Source organism: Coregonus clupeaformis, unplaced genomic scaffold (assembly GCF_020615455.1).
Source record: "Coregonus clupeaformis isolate EN_2021a unplaced genomic scaffold, ASM2061545v1 scaf0210, whole genome shotgun sequence".
NCBI classification, from domain to species: Eukaryota; Metazoa; Chordata; class Actinopteri; order Salmoniformes; family Salmonidae; genus Coregonus; species Coregonus clupeaformis.
The window spans coordinates 33,141-50,803 of NW_025533665.1; the positions used below are offsets into that span (position 1 = coordinate 33,141).

Genomic DNA, 17,663 nt, shown 5'->3' on the forward strand with positions numbered 1-17,663 from the left:
GCTCTGATCCAGGTCCCACTCAACTAGCTAGCTCTGATCCAGGTCCCACTCAACTAGCTAGCTCTGATCCAGGTCCCACTCAACTAGCTAGCTCTGATCCAGGTCCCACTCAACTAGCTAGCTCTGATCCAGGTCCCACTCAACTAGCTAGCTCTGATCCAGGTCCCACTCAACTAGCTAGCTCTGATCCAGGTCCCATTCAACTAGCTAGCTCTGATCCAGGTCCCACTCAACTAGCTAGCTCTGATCCAGGTCCCACTCAACTGCTAGCTCTGATCCAGGTCCCACTCAACTAGCTAGCTCTGATCCAGGTCCCCACTCAGCTATGGCTTCTGATCCAGGTCCCACTCAACTAGCTAGCTCTGATCCAGGTCCCACTCAACTAGCTAGCTCTGATCCAGGTCCCACTCAACTAGCTAGCTCTGATCGGGTCCCACTGCTAGCTCGGATCCAGGTCCCACTCAGCTAGCTAGCTCTGATCCAGGTCCCACTCAACTAGCTAGCTCTGATCCAGGTCCCACTCAACTAGCTAGCTCTGATCCAGGTCCCACTCAACTAGCTAGCTCTGATCCAGGTCCCACTCAACTAGCTAGCTCTGATCCAGGTCCCACTCAACTAGCTAGCTCTGATCCAGGTCCCACTCAACTAGCTAGCTCTGATCCAGGTCCCACTCAACTAGCTAGCTCTGATCCAGGTCCCACTCAACTAGCTAGCTCTGATCCAGGTCCCACTCAGCTAGCTAGCTCTGATCCAGGTCCCACTCAACTAGCTAGCTCTGATCCAGGTCCCACTCAACTAGCTAGCTCTGATCCAGGTCCCACTCAACTAGCTAGCTCTGATCCAGGTCCCACTCAACTAGCTAGCTCTGATCCAGGTCCCACTCAACTAGCTAGCTCTGATCCAGGTCCCACTCAACTAGCTAGCTCTGATCCAGGTCCCACTCAACTAGCTAGCTCTGATCCAGGTCCCACTCAACTAGCTAGCTCTGATCCAGGTCCCACTCAACTAGCTAGCTCTGATCCAGGTCCCACTCAACTAGCTAGCTCTGATCCAGGTCCCATTCAACTAGCTAGCTCTGATCCAGGTCCCACTCAACTAGCTAGCTCTGATCCAGGTCCCACTCAACTAGCTAGCTCTGATCCAGGTCCCACTCAACTAGCTAGCTCTGATCCAGGTCCCATTCAACTAGCTAGCTCTGATCCAGGTCCCACTCAACTAGCTAGCTCTGATCCAGGTCCCATTCAACTAGCTAGCTCTGATCCAGGTCCCATTCAACTAGCTAGCTCTGATCCAGGTCCCACTCAACTAGCTAGCTCTGATCCAGGTCCCACTCAACTAGCTAGCTCTGATCCAGGTCCCATTCAACTAGCTAGCTCTGATCCAGGTCCCTCTCAACTAGCTAGCTCTGATCCAGGTCCCATTCAACTAGCTAGCTCTGATCCAGGTCCCACTCAACTAGCTAGCTCTGATCCAGGTCCCACTCAACTAGCTAGCTCTGATCCAGGTCCCACTCAACTAGCTAGCTCTGATCCAGGTCCCACTCAACTAGCTAGCTCTGATCCAGGTCCCATTCAACTAGCTAGCTCTGATCCAGGTCCCACTCAACTAGCTAGCTCTGATCCAGGTCCCACTCAACTAGCTAGCTCTGATCCAGGTCCCACTCAACTAGCTAGCTCTGATCCAGGTCCCATTCAACTAGCTAGCTCTGATCCAGGTCCCACTCAACTAGCTAGCTCTGATCCAGGTCCCATTCAACTAGCTAGCTCTGATCCAGGTCCCATTCAACTAGCTAGCTCTGATCCAGGTCCCACTCAACTAGCTAGCTCTGATCCAGGTCCCACTCAACTAGCTAGCTCTGATCCAGGTCCCACTCAACTAGCTAGCTCTGATCCAGGTCCCACTCAACTAGCTAGCTCTGATCCAGGTCCCATTCAACTAGCTAGCTCTGATCCAGGTCCCACTAAACTAACTAGCTCTGATCCAGGTCCCACTCAACTAGCTAGCTCTGATCCAGGTCCCATTCAACTAGCTAGCTCTGATCCAGGTCCCACTAAACTAACTAGCTCTGATCCAGGTCCCACTAAACTAGCTAGCTCTGATCCAGGTCCCATTCAACTAGCTAGCTCTGATCCAGGTCCCACTCAACTAGCTAGCTCTGATCCAGGTCCCACTCAACTAGCTAGCTCTGATCCAGGTCCCACTCAACTAGCTAGCTCTGATCCAGGTCTACTCTAATACTATGGTTTTATAATCTGAGTGTATGAAACGTCCACAGGTGTGTTACCTGTCCAACTTCATGTCATGTGACCAGGTGAGATCATGTGACAGCTCTCTTACAGTCTATTAAACCCATAGAGATAGATAGAGACCACTAGTGCCCAAAAGCCAGTTTTAGCATGGGCAGCGCCATTGAGGACCTTCACCATTTTGAAGTAGTCAACTGGGTGGGACTTCCTATGGGTTAAAGAAGGATCACATGATTCCATCCAGGTCATCAGGAGGGATCAGCCAATTAATTATAGTGGTGAGCAAACATTCCATAACTGCAGGTGGCAGTAAAATGCCAACCTTGGTTTCATACCTGTTCAAACAAAATACTCTAGGTGGCAGTGTGCACCCTTTCAGTTTGTTTGCCAACTGATAGAAGTAGTAGGAGCAGAACATGTACCAAAATGGAGATGACCTTAATGGTGCTGCCCATGCTCTCACAGACGCCACAATGGGACAGATACAAAGAAGAGTCCTCTATCATTCTCCATGATTAAAACACACCACCATAGAAGAAGTGTGACGTTATAAAAATGATATGACAACTCTAAATATAAACATATAAAGCAGTCAATTATGGAAAAGCTGCAAAGAGATGTTCTGATTAATAAAGTTTCCATTGATACACTCTCTTGTCTTGCAGAACCTCAGAGAGACAAAGACACCACACCAGGAGACCGAGCTAGCATGACCAGTACTGCAGCCAGACCACCATAACCCCCGGACAGTCGGACAGAGAGTATCTGCTGCCTGGCCCTACTGCCTAGACCTCACCCCAGCCTGGCCCTGCTGCCTGGCCCTACTGCCTAGACCTCACCCCAGCCTGGCCCTGCTGCCTGGCCCTACTGCCTAGACCTCACCCCAGCCTGGCCCTGCTGCCTGGCCCTACTGCCTAGACCTCACCCCAGCCTGGCCCTGCTGTATGGTTGATCTGCACCCCTGCAGAGCAGTATGGAGGCATGGCAGGATAAACAAGGCCTGCAGACGGTGGGTAGAGAAACCAGACCACCTGGACTATGAGTTAGCCTTTATATTCTAATATACCTATTATATACTGTATGGATACATAAAGACTGTGGGTAGAGAAACCAGACCACCTGGACTATGAGTTAGCCTTTATATTCTAATATACCTATTATATACACTGAGTATAAAAAACATTAGGAACACCTGCTCTTTCCATAACAGACTGACCAGGTGAATCCAGGTGAAAGCTATGATCCCTTATTGATTTCACCTGTTAAATCCACTTAAATTAGTGTAGATGAAGGGGAGGAGACAGGTTAAGGAAGGATTTTTAAGCCTTGAGACAATTGAGACATGGATTGTGTATGTGTGCCATTCAAAGGGTGAATGGGCAAGACAAAATATTTAAGTGCCTTTGAATGGGGTATGGTAGTAGGTGCCAGGCGCACCGGTTTGTGTCAAGAACTGCAACGCTGCTGGGTTTTTCACGCTAAACAGTTTCCTGTGTGTATCAAGAATGGTCTAACACCCAAAGGACATCCAGCCAACTTGACACAACTGTGGGAAGCATTGGAGTCAACATGGGCCAGCATCCCTGTGGAACGCTTTCGACACCTTGTGGAGTCCATGCCCCAGAAATTGAGGCTGTTCTGAAGGAGAAAGGGGGTTTAAGTCTATTAGGAAGGTGTTCCATGCCTTCCTTAACCTGTCTCCTCCCCTTCATCTACACTGATTGAAGTGGATTTAACAAGTGACATCAATAAGGGATCATAGCTTTCACCTGGTCAGTCTATGTCGATGTTTTGTCCACTGTGTATAAAGGTCTACATACAGACTGGGTATAGACTAGAAGCACATTTGTGGTTGAAGGGAAGAGCTAGTGAACTCAATGTTGTTTTCATTGGCTAGTTTATTGACCAATAACATGTCTCTGTCAGATGAACCTGCGGTCTGTGTTCACACTGGAGCAGCAGCGAGTCCTGGAGAGCTACTATGACAACGGGATGACCAATCAGAGCAAGAGCTGCTTCCAGCTGATCCTTCAGTGTTCTCAGGAGACCAAACTGGACTTCAGCGTGGTGCGGGTACGTAGGGACTTCAGCGTGGTGCGGGTACGTAGGGACTTCAGCGTGGTACGTAGGGACTTCAGCGTGGTACGTAGGGACTTCAGCGTGGTGCGGGTACGTAGGGACTTCAGCGTGGTGCGGGTTCGTAGGGACTTCAGCGTGGTGTGGGTACGTAGGGGCTTCAGCGTGGTGCGGGTACGTAGGGACTTCAGCGTGGTGCGGGTTCGTAGGGACTTCAGCGTGGTGCGGGTACGTAGGGACTTCAGCGTGGTGCGTAGGGACTTCAGCGTGGTGCGGGTACGTAGGGACTTCAGCGTGGTGCGGGTTCGTAGGGACTTCAGCGTGGTACGTAGGGGCTTCAGCGTGGTACGAGTACGTAGGGACTTCAGCATGGTACGTAGGGACTTCAGCGTGGTGCGGGTTCGTAGGGACTTCAGCGTGGTGCGGGTACGTAGGGACTTCAGCGTGGTGCGGGTACGTAGGGACTTCAGCGTGGTACGTAGGGACTTCAGCGTGGTACGTAGGGACTTCAGCGTGGTACGTAGGGACTTCAGCGTGGTGCGGGTACGTAGGGACTTCAGTGTGGTGTGGGTACGTAGGGACTTCAGCTTGGTGCGGGTACGTAGGGACTTCAGCGTGGTGCGGGTACGTAGGGACTTCAGCGTGGTGCGGGTACGTAGGGACTTCAGCGGGGTGCGGGTACGTAGGGACTTCAGCGTGGTGCGGGTACGTAGGGACTTCAGCGTGGTGCGGGTACGTAGGGACTTCAGCGGGGTGCGGGTACGTAGGGACTTCAGCGTGGTACGTAGGGACTTCGGCGTGGTACGTAGGGACTTCGGCGTGGTACGTAGGGACTTCGGCGTGGCACGTAGGGACTTCGGCGTGGTACGTAGGGACTTCGGCGTGGCACGTAGGGACTTCAGCGTGGTGCGGGTACGTAGGGACTTCAGCGGGGTGCGGGTACGTAGGGACTTCAGCGTGGTACGTAGGGACTTCAGCGTGGTACGTAGGGACTTCAGCATGGTACGTAGGGACTTCAGCATGGTATGTAGGGACTTCAGCGTGGTACGTAGGGACTTCAGCGTGGTACGTAGGGACTTCAGCTTGGTACGTAGGGACTTCAGCGTGGTACGTAGGGACTTCAGTGTGGTGCGGGTACGTAGGGACTTCAGCGTGGTACGTAGGGACTTCAGCGTGGTGCGGGTACGTAGGGACTTCAGCGTGGTGTGGGTACGTAGGGACTTCAGCGTGGTACGTAGGGACTTCAGCGTGGTACGTAGGGACTTCAGCGTGGTACGTAGGGACTTCAGCGTGGTGCGGGTACGTAGGGACTTCAGCGTGGTGCGGGTATGTAGGGACTTCAGCGTGGTGTGGGTTCGTAGGGACTTCAGCGTGGTGCGGGTTCGTAGGGACTTCAGCGTGGTGCGGGTTTGTAGGGACTTCAGCGTGGTACGGGTTTGTAGGGACTTCAGCGTGGTACGTAGGGATGTCAGCGTGGTGCGGGTATGTAGGGACTTCAGCGTGGTACACAGGGACTTCAGCGTGGTACGTAGGGACTTCAGCGTTGTACGTAGGGACTTCAGCGTGGTACGTAGGGACTTCAGCGTGGTACGGGTACGTAGGGACTTTAGCATGGTACGTAGGGACTTCAGCGTGGTGCGGGTTCGTAGGGACTTCAGCGTGGTGCGGGTATGTAGGGACTTCATCGTGGTACACAGGGACTTCAGCGTGGTACGTAGGGACTTCAGCGTTGTACGTAGGGACTTCAGCGTGGTACGTAGGGACTTCAGCGTGGTACGGGTACGTAGGGACTTCAGCTTGGTACGTAGGGACTTCAGCGGGGTGCGGGTAGGTAGGGACTTCAGCGTGGTACGTAGGGGCTTCAGCGTGGTGCAGGTTCATGGGGACTTCAGCGTGGTGCGGGTACCTAGGGACTTCAGCGTGGTACGTTGGGACTTCAGCGGGGTGCGGGTACGTAGGGACTTCAGCGTGGTACGTAGGGACTTCAGCGTGGTACGTAGGGACTTCAGCGTGGTACGTAGGGACTTCAGCGTGGTGCGGGTACGTAGGGACTTCAGCGTGGTGTGGGTACGTAGGGACTTCAGCGTGGTACGTAGGGACTTCAGCGTGGTACGTAGGGACTTCAGCGTGGTACGTAGGGACTTCCAGCGTGGTGCGGGTACGTAGGGACTTCAGCGTGGTGCGGGTATGTAGGGACTTCAGCGTGGTGTGGGTTCGTAGGGACTTCAGCGTGGTGCGGGTTCGTAGGGACTTCAGCGTGGTGCGGGTTTGTAGGGACTTCAGCGTGGTACGGGTTTGTAGGGACTTCAGCGTGGTACGTAGGGATGTCAGCGTGGTGCGGGTATGTAGGGACTTCAGCGTGGTACACAGGGACTTCAGCGTGGTACGTAGGGACTTCAGCGTTGTGCGTAGGGACTTCAGCGTGGTACGTAGGGACTTCAGCGTGGTGCGAATGCGTAGGGACTTTAGCATGGTACGTAGGGACTTCAGCGTGGTGCGGGTTCGTAGGGACTTCAGCGTGGTGCGGGTATGTAGGGACTTCATCGTGGTACACAGGGACTTCAGCGTGGTACGTAGGGACTTCAGCGTTGTGCGTAGGGACTTCAGCGTGGTACGTAGGGACTTCCAGCGTGGTACGGGTACGTAGGGACTTCAGCTTGCATACGTAGGGACTTCAGCGGGGTGCGGGTAGGTAGGGACTTCAGCGTGGTACATAGGGGCTTCAGCGTGGTGCAGGTTCATGGGGACTTCAGCGTGGTGCGGGTACCTAGGGACTTCAGCGTGGTACGTTGGGACTTCAGCGGGGTGCGGGTACGTAGGGACTTCAGCGTGGTACGTAGGGACTTCAGCGTGGTACGTAGGGACTTCAGCGTGGTACGTAGGGACTTCGGCGTGGTACGTAGGGACTTCAGCGTGGTACGTAGGGACTTCAGCGTGGTACGTAGGGACTTCAGCGTGGTGCGGGTACGTAGGGACTTCAGCGGGGTGCGGGTACGTAGGGACTTCAGCGTGGTACGTAGGGACTTCAGCGTGGTGCGGGTACGTAGGGACTTCAGCGTGGTACGTAGGGACTTCAGCATGGTATGTAGGGACTTCAGCGTGGTACGTAGGGACTTCAGCGTGGTACGTAGGGACTTCAGCTTGGTACGTAGGGACTTCAGCGTGGTACGTAGGGACTTCAGTGTGGTGCGGGTACGTAGGGACTTCAGCGTGGTGCGGGTACGTAGGGACTTCAGCGTGGTACGTAGGGACTTCAGCGTGGTGCGGGTACGTAGGGACTTCAGCGTGGTGCGGAGTACGTAGGGACTTCAGCGTGGTACGTAGGGACTTCAGCGTGGTACGTAGGGACTTCAGCGTGGTACGTAGGGACTTCAGCGTGGTGCGGGTACGTAGGGACTTCAGCGTGGTGCGGGTACGTAGGGACTTCAGCGTGGTGTGGGTTCGTAGGGACTTCAGCGTGGTGCGGGTTCGTAGGGACTTCAGCGTGGTGCGGGTTTGTAGGGACTTCAGCGTGGTACGTAGGGACGTCAGCGTGGTGCGGGTATGTAGGGACTTCAGCGTGGTACACAGGGACTTCAGCGTGGTACGTAGGGACTTCAGCGTGGTACGTAGGGACTTCAGCGTGGTACGGGTACGTAGGGACTTTAGCATGGTACGTAGGGACTTCAGCGTGGTGCGGGTTCGTAGGGACTTCAGCGTGGTGCGGGTATGTAGGGACTTCAGCGTGGTACACAGGGACTTCAGCGTGGTACGTAGGGACTTCAGCGTTGTACGTAGGGACTTCAGCGTGGTACGTAGGGACTTCAGCATGGTACGGGTACGTAGGGACTTCAGCTTGGTACGTAGGGACTTCAGCGTGGTGTGGGTTCGTAGGGACTTCAGCGGGGTGCGGGTAGGTAGGGACTTCAGCGTGGTACGTAGGGGCTTCAGCGTGGTGCAGGTTCATGGGGACTTCAGCGTGGTGCGGGTACCTAGGGACTTCAGCGTGGTACGTTGGGACTTCAGCGTGGTGCGGGTTCGTAGGGACTTCAGCGTGGTGCGGGTTCGTAGGGACTTCAGCGTGGTGCGGGTACGTAGGGACTTCAGCGTGGTGCGGGTATGTAGGGACTTCAGCGTGATGCGGGTATGTAGGGACTTCAGTGTGGTGCGGGTTCGTAGGGACTTCAGCGTGGTACGTAGGGACTTCAGCGTGGTGCGGGTTCGTAGGGACTTCAGCGTGGTACGTAGGGACTTCAGCGTGGTGCGGGTTCGTAGGGACTTCAGCGTGGTACGTAGGGACTTCAGCGTGGTGCGGGTACGTAGGGGCTTCAGCGTGGTGCGGGTACGTAGGGACTTCAGCGTGGTGCGGGTACGTAGGGGCTTCAGCGTGGTGCGGGTACGTAGGGACTTCAGCTTGGTACATAGGGACTTCAGCGTGGTGCGGGTTCGTAGGGACTTCAGCGTGGTGCGGGTACGTAGGGGCTTCAGCTTGGTACGTAGGGACTTCAGCGTGGTGCGGGTACGTAGGGACTTCAGCGTGGTGCGGGTACGTAGGGGCTTCAGCTTGGTACGTAGGGACTTCAGCGTGGTGTGGGTTCGTAGGGACATCAGCGGGGTGCGGGTAGGTAGGGACTTCAGCGTGGTACGTAGGGTCTTCAGCGTGATGCGGGTACGTAGGGACTTCAGCGTGGTACGTTGGGACTTCAGCGTGGTGCTGGTTCGTAGGGACTTCAGCGTGGTACGTAGGGACTTCTGCGTGGTGCGGGTTCGTAGGGACTTCAGCGTGGTGCGGGTACGTAGGGACTTCAGCGTGGTGCGTAGGGACTTCAGCGTGGTGTGGGTTCGTAGGGACTTCATTATGGTACGTAGGGACTTCTGCGTGGTGCAGGTTCGTAGGGACTTCAGCGTGGTACGTTGGGACTTCAGCGTGGTGCGGGTTCGTAGGGACTTCAGCGTGGTGCGGGTACGTAGGGACTTCAGCGTGGTGCTTAGGGACTTCAGCGTGGTGTGGGTTCGTAGGGACTTCAGCATGGTACGTAGGGACTTCTGCGTGGTGCAGGTTCGTAGGGACTTCAGCGTGGTACGTTGGGACTTCAGCGTGGTGCGGGTTCATAGGGACTTCAGCGTGGTACTTTGGGACTTCAGCGTGGTGCGGGTTCGTAGAGACTTCAGCGTGGTAGGTAGGGACTTCACCGTGGTACGGGTACGTAGGGACTTCAGCATGGTACGTAGGGACTTCAGCGTGGTGCGGGTTCGTAGGGACTTCAGGGTGGTGCGGGTATGTAGGGACTTCAGCGTGGTGTGGGTTCGTAGGGACTTCAGCGGGGTGCGGGTAGGTACAGAAACCTTTGTTTGCAATTACAGAGATCATACGTTTCCTGTAGGTCTTGACCAGGTTTGCACACACTGCAGCAGGGATTTTGGCCCACTCCTCTATACAGACCTTCTCCAGATCCTTCAGGTTTCGGGGCTGTCGCTGGGCAATACGGACTTTCAGCTCCCTCCAAAGATTTTCTATTGGGTTCAGGTCTGGAGACTGGCTAGGCCACTCCAGGACCTTGAGATGCTTCTTACGGAGCCACTCCTTAGTTGCCCTGGCTGTGTGTTTCGGGTCGTTGTCATGCTGGAAGACCCAGCCATGACCCATCTTCAATGCTCTTACTGAGGGAAGGAGGTTGTTGGCCAAGATCTCGCAATACATGGCCCCATCCAGTTAACACTGGCAGTCGTCCTGTCCCCTTTGCAGAAAAGCATCCCCAAAGAATGATGTTTCCACCTCCATGCTTCACGGTTGGGATGGTGTTCTTGGGGTTGTACTCATCCTTCTTCTTCCTCCAAACACGGCGATTGGAGTTTAGACCAAAAAGCTCTATTTTTGTCTCATCAGACCACATGACCTTCTCCCATTCCTCCTCTGGATCATCCAGATGGTCATTGGCAAACTTCAGACGGGCCTGGACATGCGCTGGCTTGAGCAGGGGGACCTTGCGTGCGCTGCAGGATTTTAATCCATGACGGCGTATTGTGTTACTAATGGTTTTCTTTGAGACTGTGGTCCCAGCTCTCTTCAGGTCATTGACCAGGTCCTGCCGTGTAGTTCTGGGCTGATCCCTCACCTTCCTCATGATCATTGATGCCCCACGAGGTGAGATCTTGCATGGAGCCCCAGACCGAGAGTGATTGACCGTCATCTTGAACTTCTTCAATTGCGCCAACAGTTGTTGCCTTCTCACCAAGCTGCTTGCCTATTGTCCTGTAGCCCATCCCAGCCTTGTGCAGGTCTACAATTTTATCCCTGATGTCCTTACACAGCTCTCTGGTCTTGGCCATTGTGGAGAGGTTGGAGTCTGTTTGATTGAGTGTGTGGACAGGTGTCTTTAATACAGGTAACGAGTTCAAACAGGTGCAGTTAATACAGGTAATGAGTGGAGAACAGGAGGGCTTCTTAAAGAAAAACTAACAGGTCTGTGAGAGCCGGAATTCTTACTGGTTGGTAGGTGATCAAATACTTATGTCATGCAATAAAATGCAAATTAATTACTTAAAAATCATACAATGTGATTTTCTGGATTTTTGTTTTAGATTCCGTGTTCTCACAGTTGAAGTGTACCTATGATAAAAATTACAGACCTCTACATGCTTTGTAAGTAGGAAAACCTGCAAAATCGGTAGTGTATCAAATACTTGTTCTCCCCACTGTATATTAGACCTGGGTGATGGTGGTAGTAGTAGTGTTAACTATGTGTCTGTCTCTCTCCAGACCTGGGTGATGGTGGTAGTAGTAGTGTTAACTATGTGTCTGTCTCTCTCCAGACCTGGGTGATGGTGGTAGTAGTAGTGTTAACTATGTGTCTGTCTCTCTCCAGACCTGGGTGATGGTAGTAGTAGTAGTAGTGTTAACTATGTGTCTGTCTCTCTCCAGACCTGGGTGATGGTGGTAGTAGTAGTGTTAACTATGTGTCTGTCTCTCTCCAGACCTGGGTGATGGTGGTATAGTAGTAGTGTTAACTATGTGTCTGTCTCTCTCCAGACCTGGGTGATGGTGGTAGTAGTAGTGTTAACTATGTGTCTGTCTCTCTCCAGACCTGGGTGATGGTGGTAGTAGTAGTGTTAACTATGTGTCTGTCTCTCTCCAGACCTGGGTGATGGTGGTAGTAGTAGTGTTAACTATGTGTCTGTCTCTCTCCAGACCTGGGTGGTGGTGGTAGTAGTAGTGTTAACTATGTGTCTGTCTCTCTCCAGACCTGGGGTGGTGGTGGTAGTAGTGTTAACTATGTGTCTGTCTCTCTCCAGACCTGGGTGATGGTGGTGGTGGTAGTAGTGTTAACTATGTGTCTGTCTCTCTCCAGACCTGGGTGATGGTGGTGGTAGTAGTAGTGTTAACTATGTGTCTGTCTCTCTCCAGACCTGGGTGGTGGTGGTAGTAGTGTTAACTATGTGTCTGTCTCTCTCCAGACCTGGGTGATGGTGGTAGTAGTGTTAACTATGTGTCTGTCTCTCTCCAGACCTGGGTGGTGGTGGTAGTAGTGTTAACTATGTGTCTGTCTCTCTCCAGACCTGTGGTGATGGTGGTAGTAGTAGTGTTAACTATGTGTCTGTCTCTCTCCAGACCTGGGTGGTGGTGGTAGTAGTAGTGTTAACTATGTGTCTGTCTCTCTCCAGACCTGGGTGGTGGTGGTGGTAGTAGTGTTAACTATGTGTCTGTCTCTCTCCAGACCTGGGTGATGGTGGTAGTAGTAGTGTTAACTATGTGTCTGTCTCTCTCCAGACCTGGGTGATGGTAGTAGTAGTAGTGTTAACTATGTCTGTCTCTCTCCAGACCTGGGTGGTGGTGGTAGTAGTAGTAGTGTTAACTATGTGTCTGTCTCTCTCCAGACCTGGGTGATGGTGGTAGTAGTAGTAGTGTTAACTATGTGTCTGTCTCTCTCCAGACCTGGGTGATGGTGGTAGTGAGTAGTGTTAACTATGTGTCTGTCTCTCTCCAGACCTGGGTGATGGTGGTAGTAGTAGTGTTAACTATGTGTCTGTCTCTCTCCAGACCTGGGTGATGGTGGTAGTAGTAGTGTTAACTATGTGTCTGTCTCTCTCCAGACCTGGGTGGTGGTGGTAGTAGTAGTGTTAACTATGTGTCTGTCTCTCTCCAGACCTGGGTGGTGGTGGTAGTAGTAGTGTTAACTATGTGTCTGTCTCTCTCCAGACCTGGGTGATGGTGGTGGTAGTAGTGTTAACTATGTGTCTGTCTCTCTCCAGACCTGGGTGATGGTGGTAGTAGTAGTAGTGTTAACTATGTGTCTGTCTCTCTCCAGACCTGGGTGATGGTGGTAGTAGTAGTGTTAACTATGTGTCTGTCTCTCTCCAGACCTGGGTGGTGGTGGTAGTAGTAGTGTTAACTATGTGTCTGTCTCTCTCCAGACCTGGGTGATGGTGGTAGTAGTAGTGTTAACTATGTGTCTGTCTCTCTCCAGACCTGGGTGGTGGTGGTAGTAGTAGTAGTGTTAACTATGTGTCTGTCTCTCTCCAGACCTGGGTGATGGTGGAGTAGTAGTAGTGTTAACTATGTGTCTGTCTCTCTCCAGACCTGGGTGATGGTGGTAGTAGTAGTGTTAACTATGTGTCTGTCTCTCTCCAGACCTGGGTGGTGGTGGTAGTAGTAGTGTTAACTATGTGTCTGTCTCTCTCCAGACCTGGGTGATGGTGGTGGTAGTAGTGTTAACTATGTGTCTGTCTCTCTCCAGACCTGGGTGATGGTGGTAGTAGTAGTGTTAACTATGTGTCTGTCTCTCTCCGGCCCTCGGTGTGGTGGTGGTAGTAGTAGTGTTAACTATGTGTCTGTCTCTCTCCAGACCTGGGTGATGGTGGTAGTAGTAGTAGTGTTAACTATGTGTCTGTCTCTCTCCAGACCTGGGTGGTGGTGGTAGTAGTAGTGTTAACTATGTGTCTGTCTCTCTCCAGACCTGGGTGGTGGTGGTGGTAGTAGTGTTAACTATGTGTCTGTCTCTCTCCAGACCTGGGTGATGGTGGTGGTAGTAGTAGTGTTAACTATGTGTCTGTCTCTCTCCAGACCTGGGTGGTGGTGGTGGTAGTAGTAGTGTTAACTATGTGTCTGTCTCTCTCCAGACCTGGGTGATGGTGGTAGTAGTAGTGTTAACTATGTGTCTGTCTCTCTCCAGACCTGGGTGGTGGTGGTAGTAGTAGTGTTAACTATGTGTCTGTCTCTCTCCAGACCTGGGTGATGGTGGTAGTAGTAGTAGTGTTAACTATGTGTCTGTCTCTCTCCAGACCTGGGTGATGGTGGTAGTAGTAGTAGTGTTAACTATGTGTCTGTCTCTCTCCAGACCTGGGTGGTGGTGGTAGTAGTAGTGTTAACTATGTGTCTGTCTCTCTCCAGACCTGGGTGGTGGTGTGTAGTAGTAGTGTTAACTATGTGTCTGTCTCTCTCCAGACCTGGGTGGTGGTGGTAGTAGTAGTGTTAACTATGTGTCTGTCTCTCTCCAGACCTGGGTGGTGGTGGTAGTAGTAGTGTTAACTATGTGTCTGTCTCTCTCCAGACCTGGGTGATGGTGGTAGTAGTAGTGTTAACTATGTGTCTGTCTCTCTCCAGACCTGGGTGGTGGTGGTAGTAGTAGTGTTAACTATGTGTCTGTCTCTCTCCAGACCTGGGTGATGGTGGTAGTAGTGTTAACTATGTGTCTGTCTCTCTCCAGACCTGGGTGGTGGTGGTAGTAGTAGTGTTAACTATGTGTCTGTCTCTCTCCAGACCTGGGTGATGGTGGTAGTAGTAGTGTTAACTATGTGTCTGTCTCTCTCCAGACCTGGGTGGTGGTGGTAGTAGTAGTGTTAACTATGTGTCTGTCTCTCTCCAGACCTGGGTGGTGGTGGTAGTAGTAGTGTTAACTATGTGTCTGTCTCTCTCCAGACCTGGGTGATGGTGGTAGTAGTAGTAGTGTTAACTATGTGTCTGTCTCTCTCCAGACCTGGGTGATGGTGGTAGTAGTAGTGTTAACTATGTGTCTGTCTCTCTCCAGACCTGGGTGGTGGTGGTAGTAGTAGTGTTAACTATGTGTCTGTCTCTCTCCAGACCTGGGTGATGGTGGTAGTAGTAGTAGTGTTAACTATGTGTCTGTCTCTCTCAGACCTGGGTGATGGTGGTAGTAGTAGTGTTAACTATGTGTCTGTCTCTCTCCAGACCTGGGTGGTGGTGGTAGTAGTAGTGTTAACTATGTGTCTGTCTCTCTCCAGACCTGGGTGATGGTGGTAGTAGTAGTGTTAACTATGTGTCTGTCTCTCTCAGACCTGGGTGATGGTGGTAGTAGTAGTAGTGTTAACTATGTGTCTGTCTCTCTCCAGACCTGGGTGGTGGTGGTGGTAGTAGTGTTAACTATGTGTCTGTCTCTCTCCAGACCTGGGTGGTGGTGGTAGTAGTAGTAGTGTTAACTATGTGTCTGTCTCTCTCCAGACCTGGGTGATGGTGGTGGTAGTAGTAGTGTTAACTATGTGTCTGTCTCTCTCCAGACCTGGGTTATGGTGGTGGTAGTAGTAGTGTTAACTATGTGTCTGTCTCTCTCCAGACCTGGGTGGTGGTGGTAGTAGTAGTGTTAACTATGTGTCTGTCTCTCTCCAGACCTGGGTGATGGTGGTAGTAGTAGTAGTGTTAACTATGTGTCTGTCTCTCTCCAGACCTGGGTGGTGGTGGTGGTAGTAGTGTTAACTATGTGTCTGCTCTCTCCAGACCTGGGTGGTGGTGGTAGTAGTAGTAGTGTTAACTATGTGTCTGTCTCTCTCCAGACCTGGGTGATGGTGGTGGTAGTAGTAGTGTTAACTATGTGTCTGTCTCTCTCCAGACCTGGGTGGTGGTGGTGGTAGTAGTAGTGTTAACTATGTGTCTGTCTCTCTCCAGACCTGGGTGGTGGTGGTAGTAGTAGTAGTGTTAACTATGTGTCTGTCTCTCTCCAGACCTGGGTGGTGGTGGTAGTAGTAGTGTTAACTATGTGTCTGTCTCTCTCCAGACCTGGGTGGTGGTGGTAGTAGTAGTGTTAACTATGTGTCTGTCTCTCTCCAGACCTGGGTGGTGGTGGTGGTAGTAGTAGTGTTAACTATGTGTCTGTCTCTCTCCAGACCTGGGTGATGGTGGTAGTAGTGTTAACTATGTGTCTGTCTCTCTCCAGACCTGGGTGATGGTGATGGTGGTAGTAGTGTTAACTATGTGTCTGTCTCTCTCCAGACCTGGGTGATGGTGGTAGTAGTAGTGTTAACTATGTGTCTGTCTCTCTCCAGACCTGGGTGATGGTGGTAGTAGTAGTAGTGTTAACTATGTGTCTGTCTCTCTCCAGACCTGGGTGATGGTGGTAGTAGTAGTGTTAACTATGTGTCTGTCTCTCTCCAGACCTGGGTGGTGGTGGTAGTAGTAGTGTTAACTATGTGTCTGTCTCTCTCCAGACCTGGGTGGTGGTGGTGGTAGTAGTGTTAACTATGTGTCTGTCTCTCTCCAGACCTGGGTGATGGTGGTGGTAGTAGTAGTGTTAACTATGTGTCTGTCTCTCTCCAGACCTGGGTGATGGTGGTAGTAGTAGTGTTAACTATGTGTCTGTCTCTCTCCAGACCTGGGTGGTGGTGGTGGTAGTAGTAGTGTTAACTATGTGTCTGTCTCTCTCCAGACCTGGGTGGTGGTGGTGGTAGTAGTAGTGTTAACTATGTGTCTGTCTCTCTCCAGACCTGGGTGGTGGTGGTAGTAGTAGTGTTAACTATGTGTCTGTCTCTCTCCAGACCTGGGTGGTGGTGGTAGTAGTAGTGTTAACTATGTGTCTGTCTCTCTCCAGACCTGGGTGGTGGTGGTAGTAGTAGTGTTAACTATGTGTCTGTCTCTCTCCAGACCTGGGTGATGGTGGTGGTAGTAGTGTTAACTATATGTCTGTCTCTCTCCAGACCTGGGTGATGGTGGTGGTGGTAGTAGTGTTAACTATGTGTCTGTCTCTCTCCAGACCTGGGTGATGGTGGTAGTAGTAGTGTTAACTATGTGTCTGTCTCTCTCCAGACCTGGGTGGTGGTGGTAGTAGTGTTAACTATGTGTCTGTCTCTCTCCAGACCTGGGTGATGGTGGTAGTAGTAGTGTTAACTATGTGTCTGTCTCTCTCCAGACCTGGGTGGTGGTGGTGGTAGTAGTGTTAACTATGTGTCTGTCTCTCTCCAGACCTGGGTGATGGTGGTAGTAGTGTTAACTATGTGTCTGTCTCTCTCCAGACCTGGGTGATGGTGGTAGTAGTAGTGTTAACTATGTGTCTGTCTCTCTCCAGACCTGGGTGATGGTGGTGGTGGTAGTAGTGTTAACTATGTGTCTGTCTCTCTCCAGACCTGGGTGGTGGTGGTAGTAGTAGTGTTAACTATGTGTCTGTCTCTCTACAGACCTGGGTGATGGTGGTAGTAGTGTTAACTATGTGTCTGTCTCTCTCCAGACCTGGGTGGTGGTGGTGGTAGTAGTGTTAACTATGTCTGTCTCTCTCCAGACCTGGGTGATGGTGGTAGTAGTAGTGTTAACTATGTGTCTGTCTCTCTCCAGACCTGGGTGGTGGTAGTAGTAGTGTTAACTATGTGTCTGTCTCTCTCCAGACCTGGGTGGTGATGGTGGTAGTAGTGTTAACTATGTGTCTGTCTCTCTCCAGACCTGGGTGATGGTGGTAGTAGTAGTAGTGTTAACTATGTGTCTGTCTCTCTCCAGACCTGGGTGGTGGTGGTGGTAGTAGTGTTAACTATGTGTCTGTCTCTCTCCAGACCTGGGTGATGGTGGTAGTAGTAGTGTTAACTATGTGTCTGTCTCTCTCCAGACCTGGGTGATGGTGGTAGTAGTAGTAGTGTTAACTATGTGTCTGTCTCTCTCCAGACCTGGGTGATGGTGGTAGTAGTAGTGTTAACTATGTGTCTGTCTCTCTCCAGACCTGGGTGGTGGTGGTAGTAGTAGTGTTAACTATGTGTCTGTCTCTCTCCAGACCTGGGTGGTGGTGGTAGTAGTGTTAACTATGTGTCTGTCTCTCTCCAGACCTGGGTGATGGTGGTAGTAGTAGTGTTAACTATGTGTCTGTCTCTCTCCAGACCTGGGTGGTGGTGGTGTAGTAGTAGTGTTAACTATGTGTCTGTCTCTCTCCAGACCTGGGTGATGGTGGTAGTAGTAGTGTTAACTATGTGTCTGTCTCTCTCCAGACCTGGGTGATGGTGGTAGTAGTAGTAGTGTTAACTATGTGTCTGTCTCTCTCCAGACCTGGGTGATGGTGGTAGTAGTAGTAGTGTTAACTATGTGTCTGTCTCTCTCCAGACCTGGGTGATGGTGGTAGTAGTAGTAGTGTTAACTATGTGTCTGTCTCTCTCCAGACC

At 51.8% G+C, this 17,663-nt stretch overlaps 1 protein-coding gene across 1 annotated transcript in view; it reads left to right on the forward strand.

The window, feature by feature from the left end:
• LOC121561392 (highly divergent homeobox-like) overlaps positions 1–17,663 on the forward strand; it is a 78,470-nt gene that overhangs the window by 13,295 nt on the left and 47,512 nt on the right. The window contains exons 2-3 of the mRNA XM_045214179.1: positions 2,912–3,255; positions 4,173–4,319. Of these exons, the coding sequence (XP_045070114.1) occupies positions 3,220–3,255; positions 4,173–4,319 (183 nt within the window). The 5' untranslated portion in view covers positions 2,912–3,219. The remainder of the gene's footprint in view (positions 1–2,911; positions 3,256–4,172; positions 4,320–17,663) is intronic.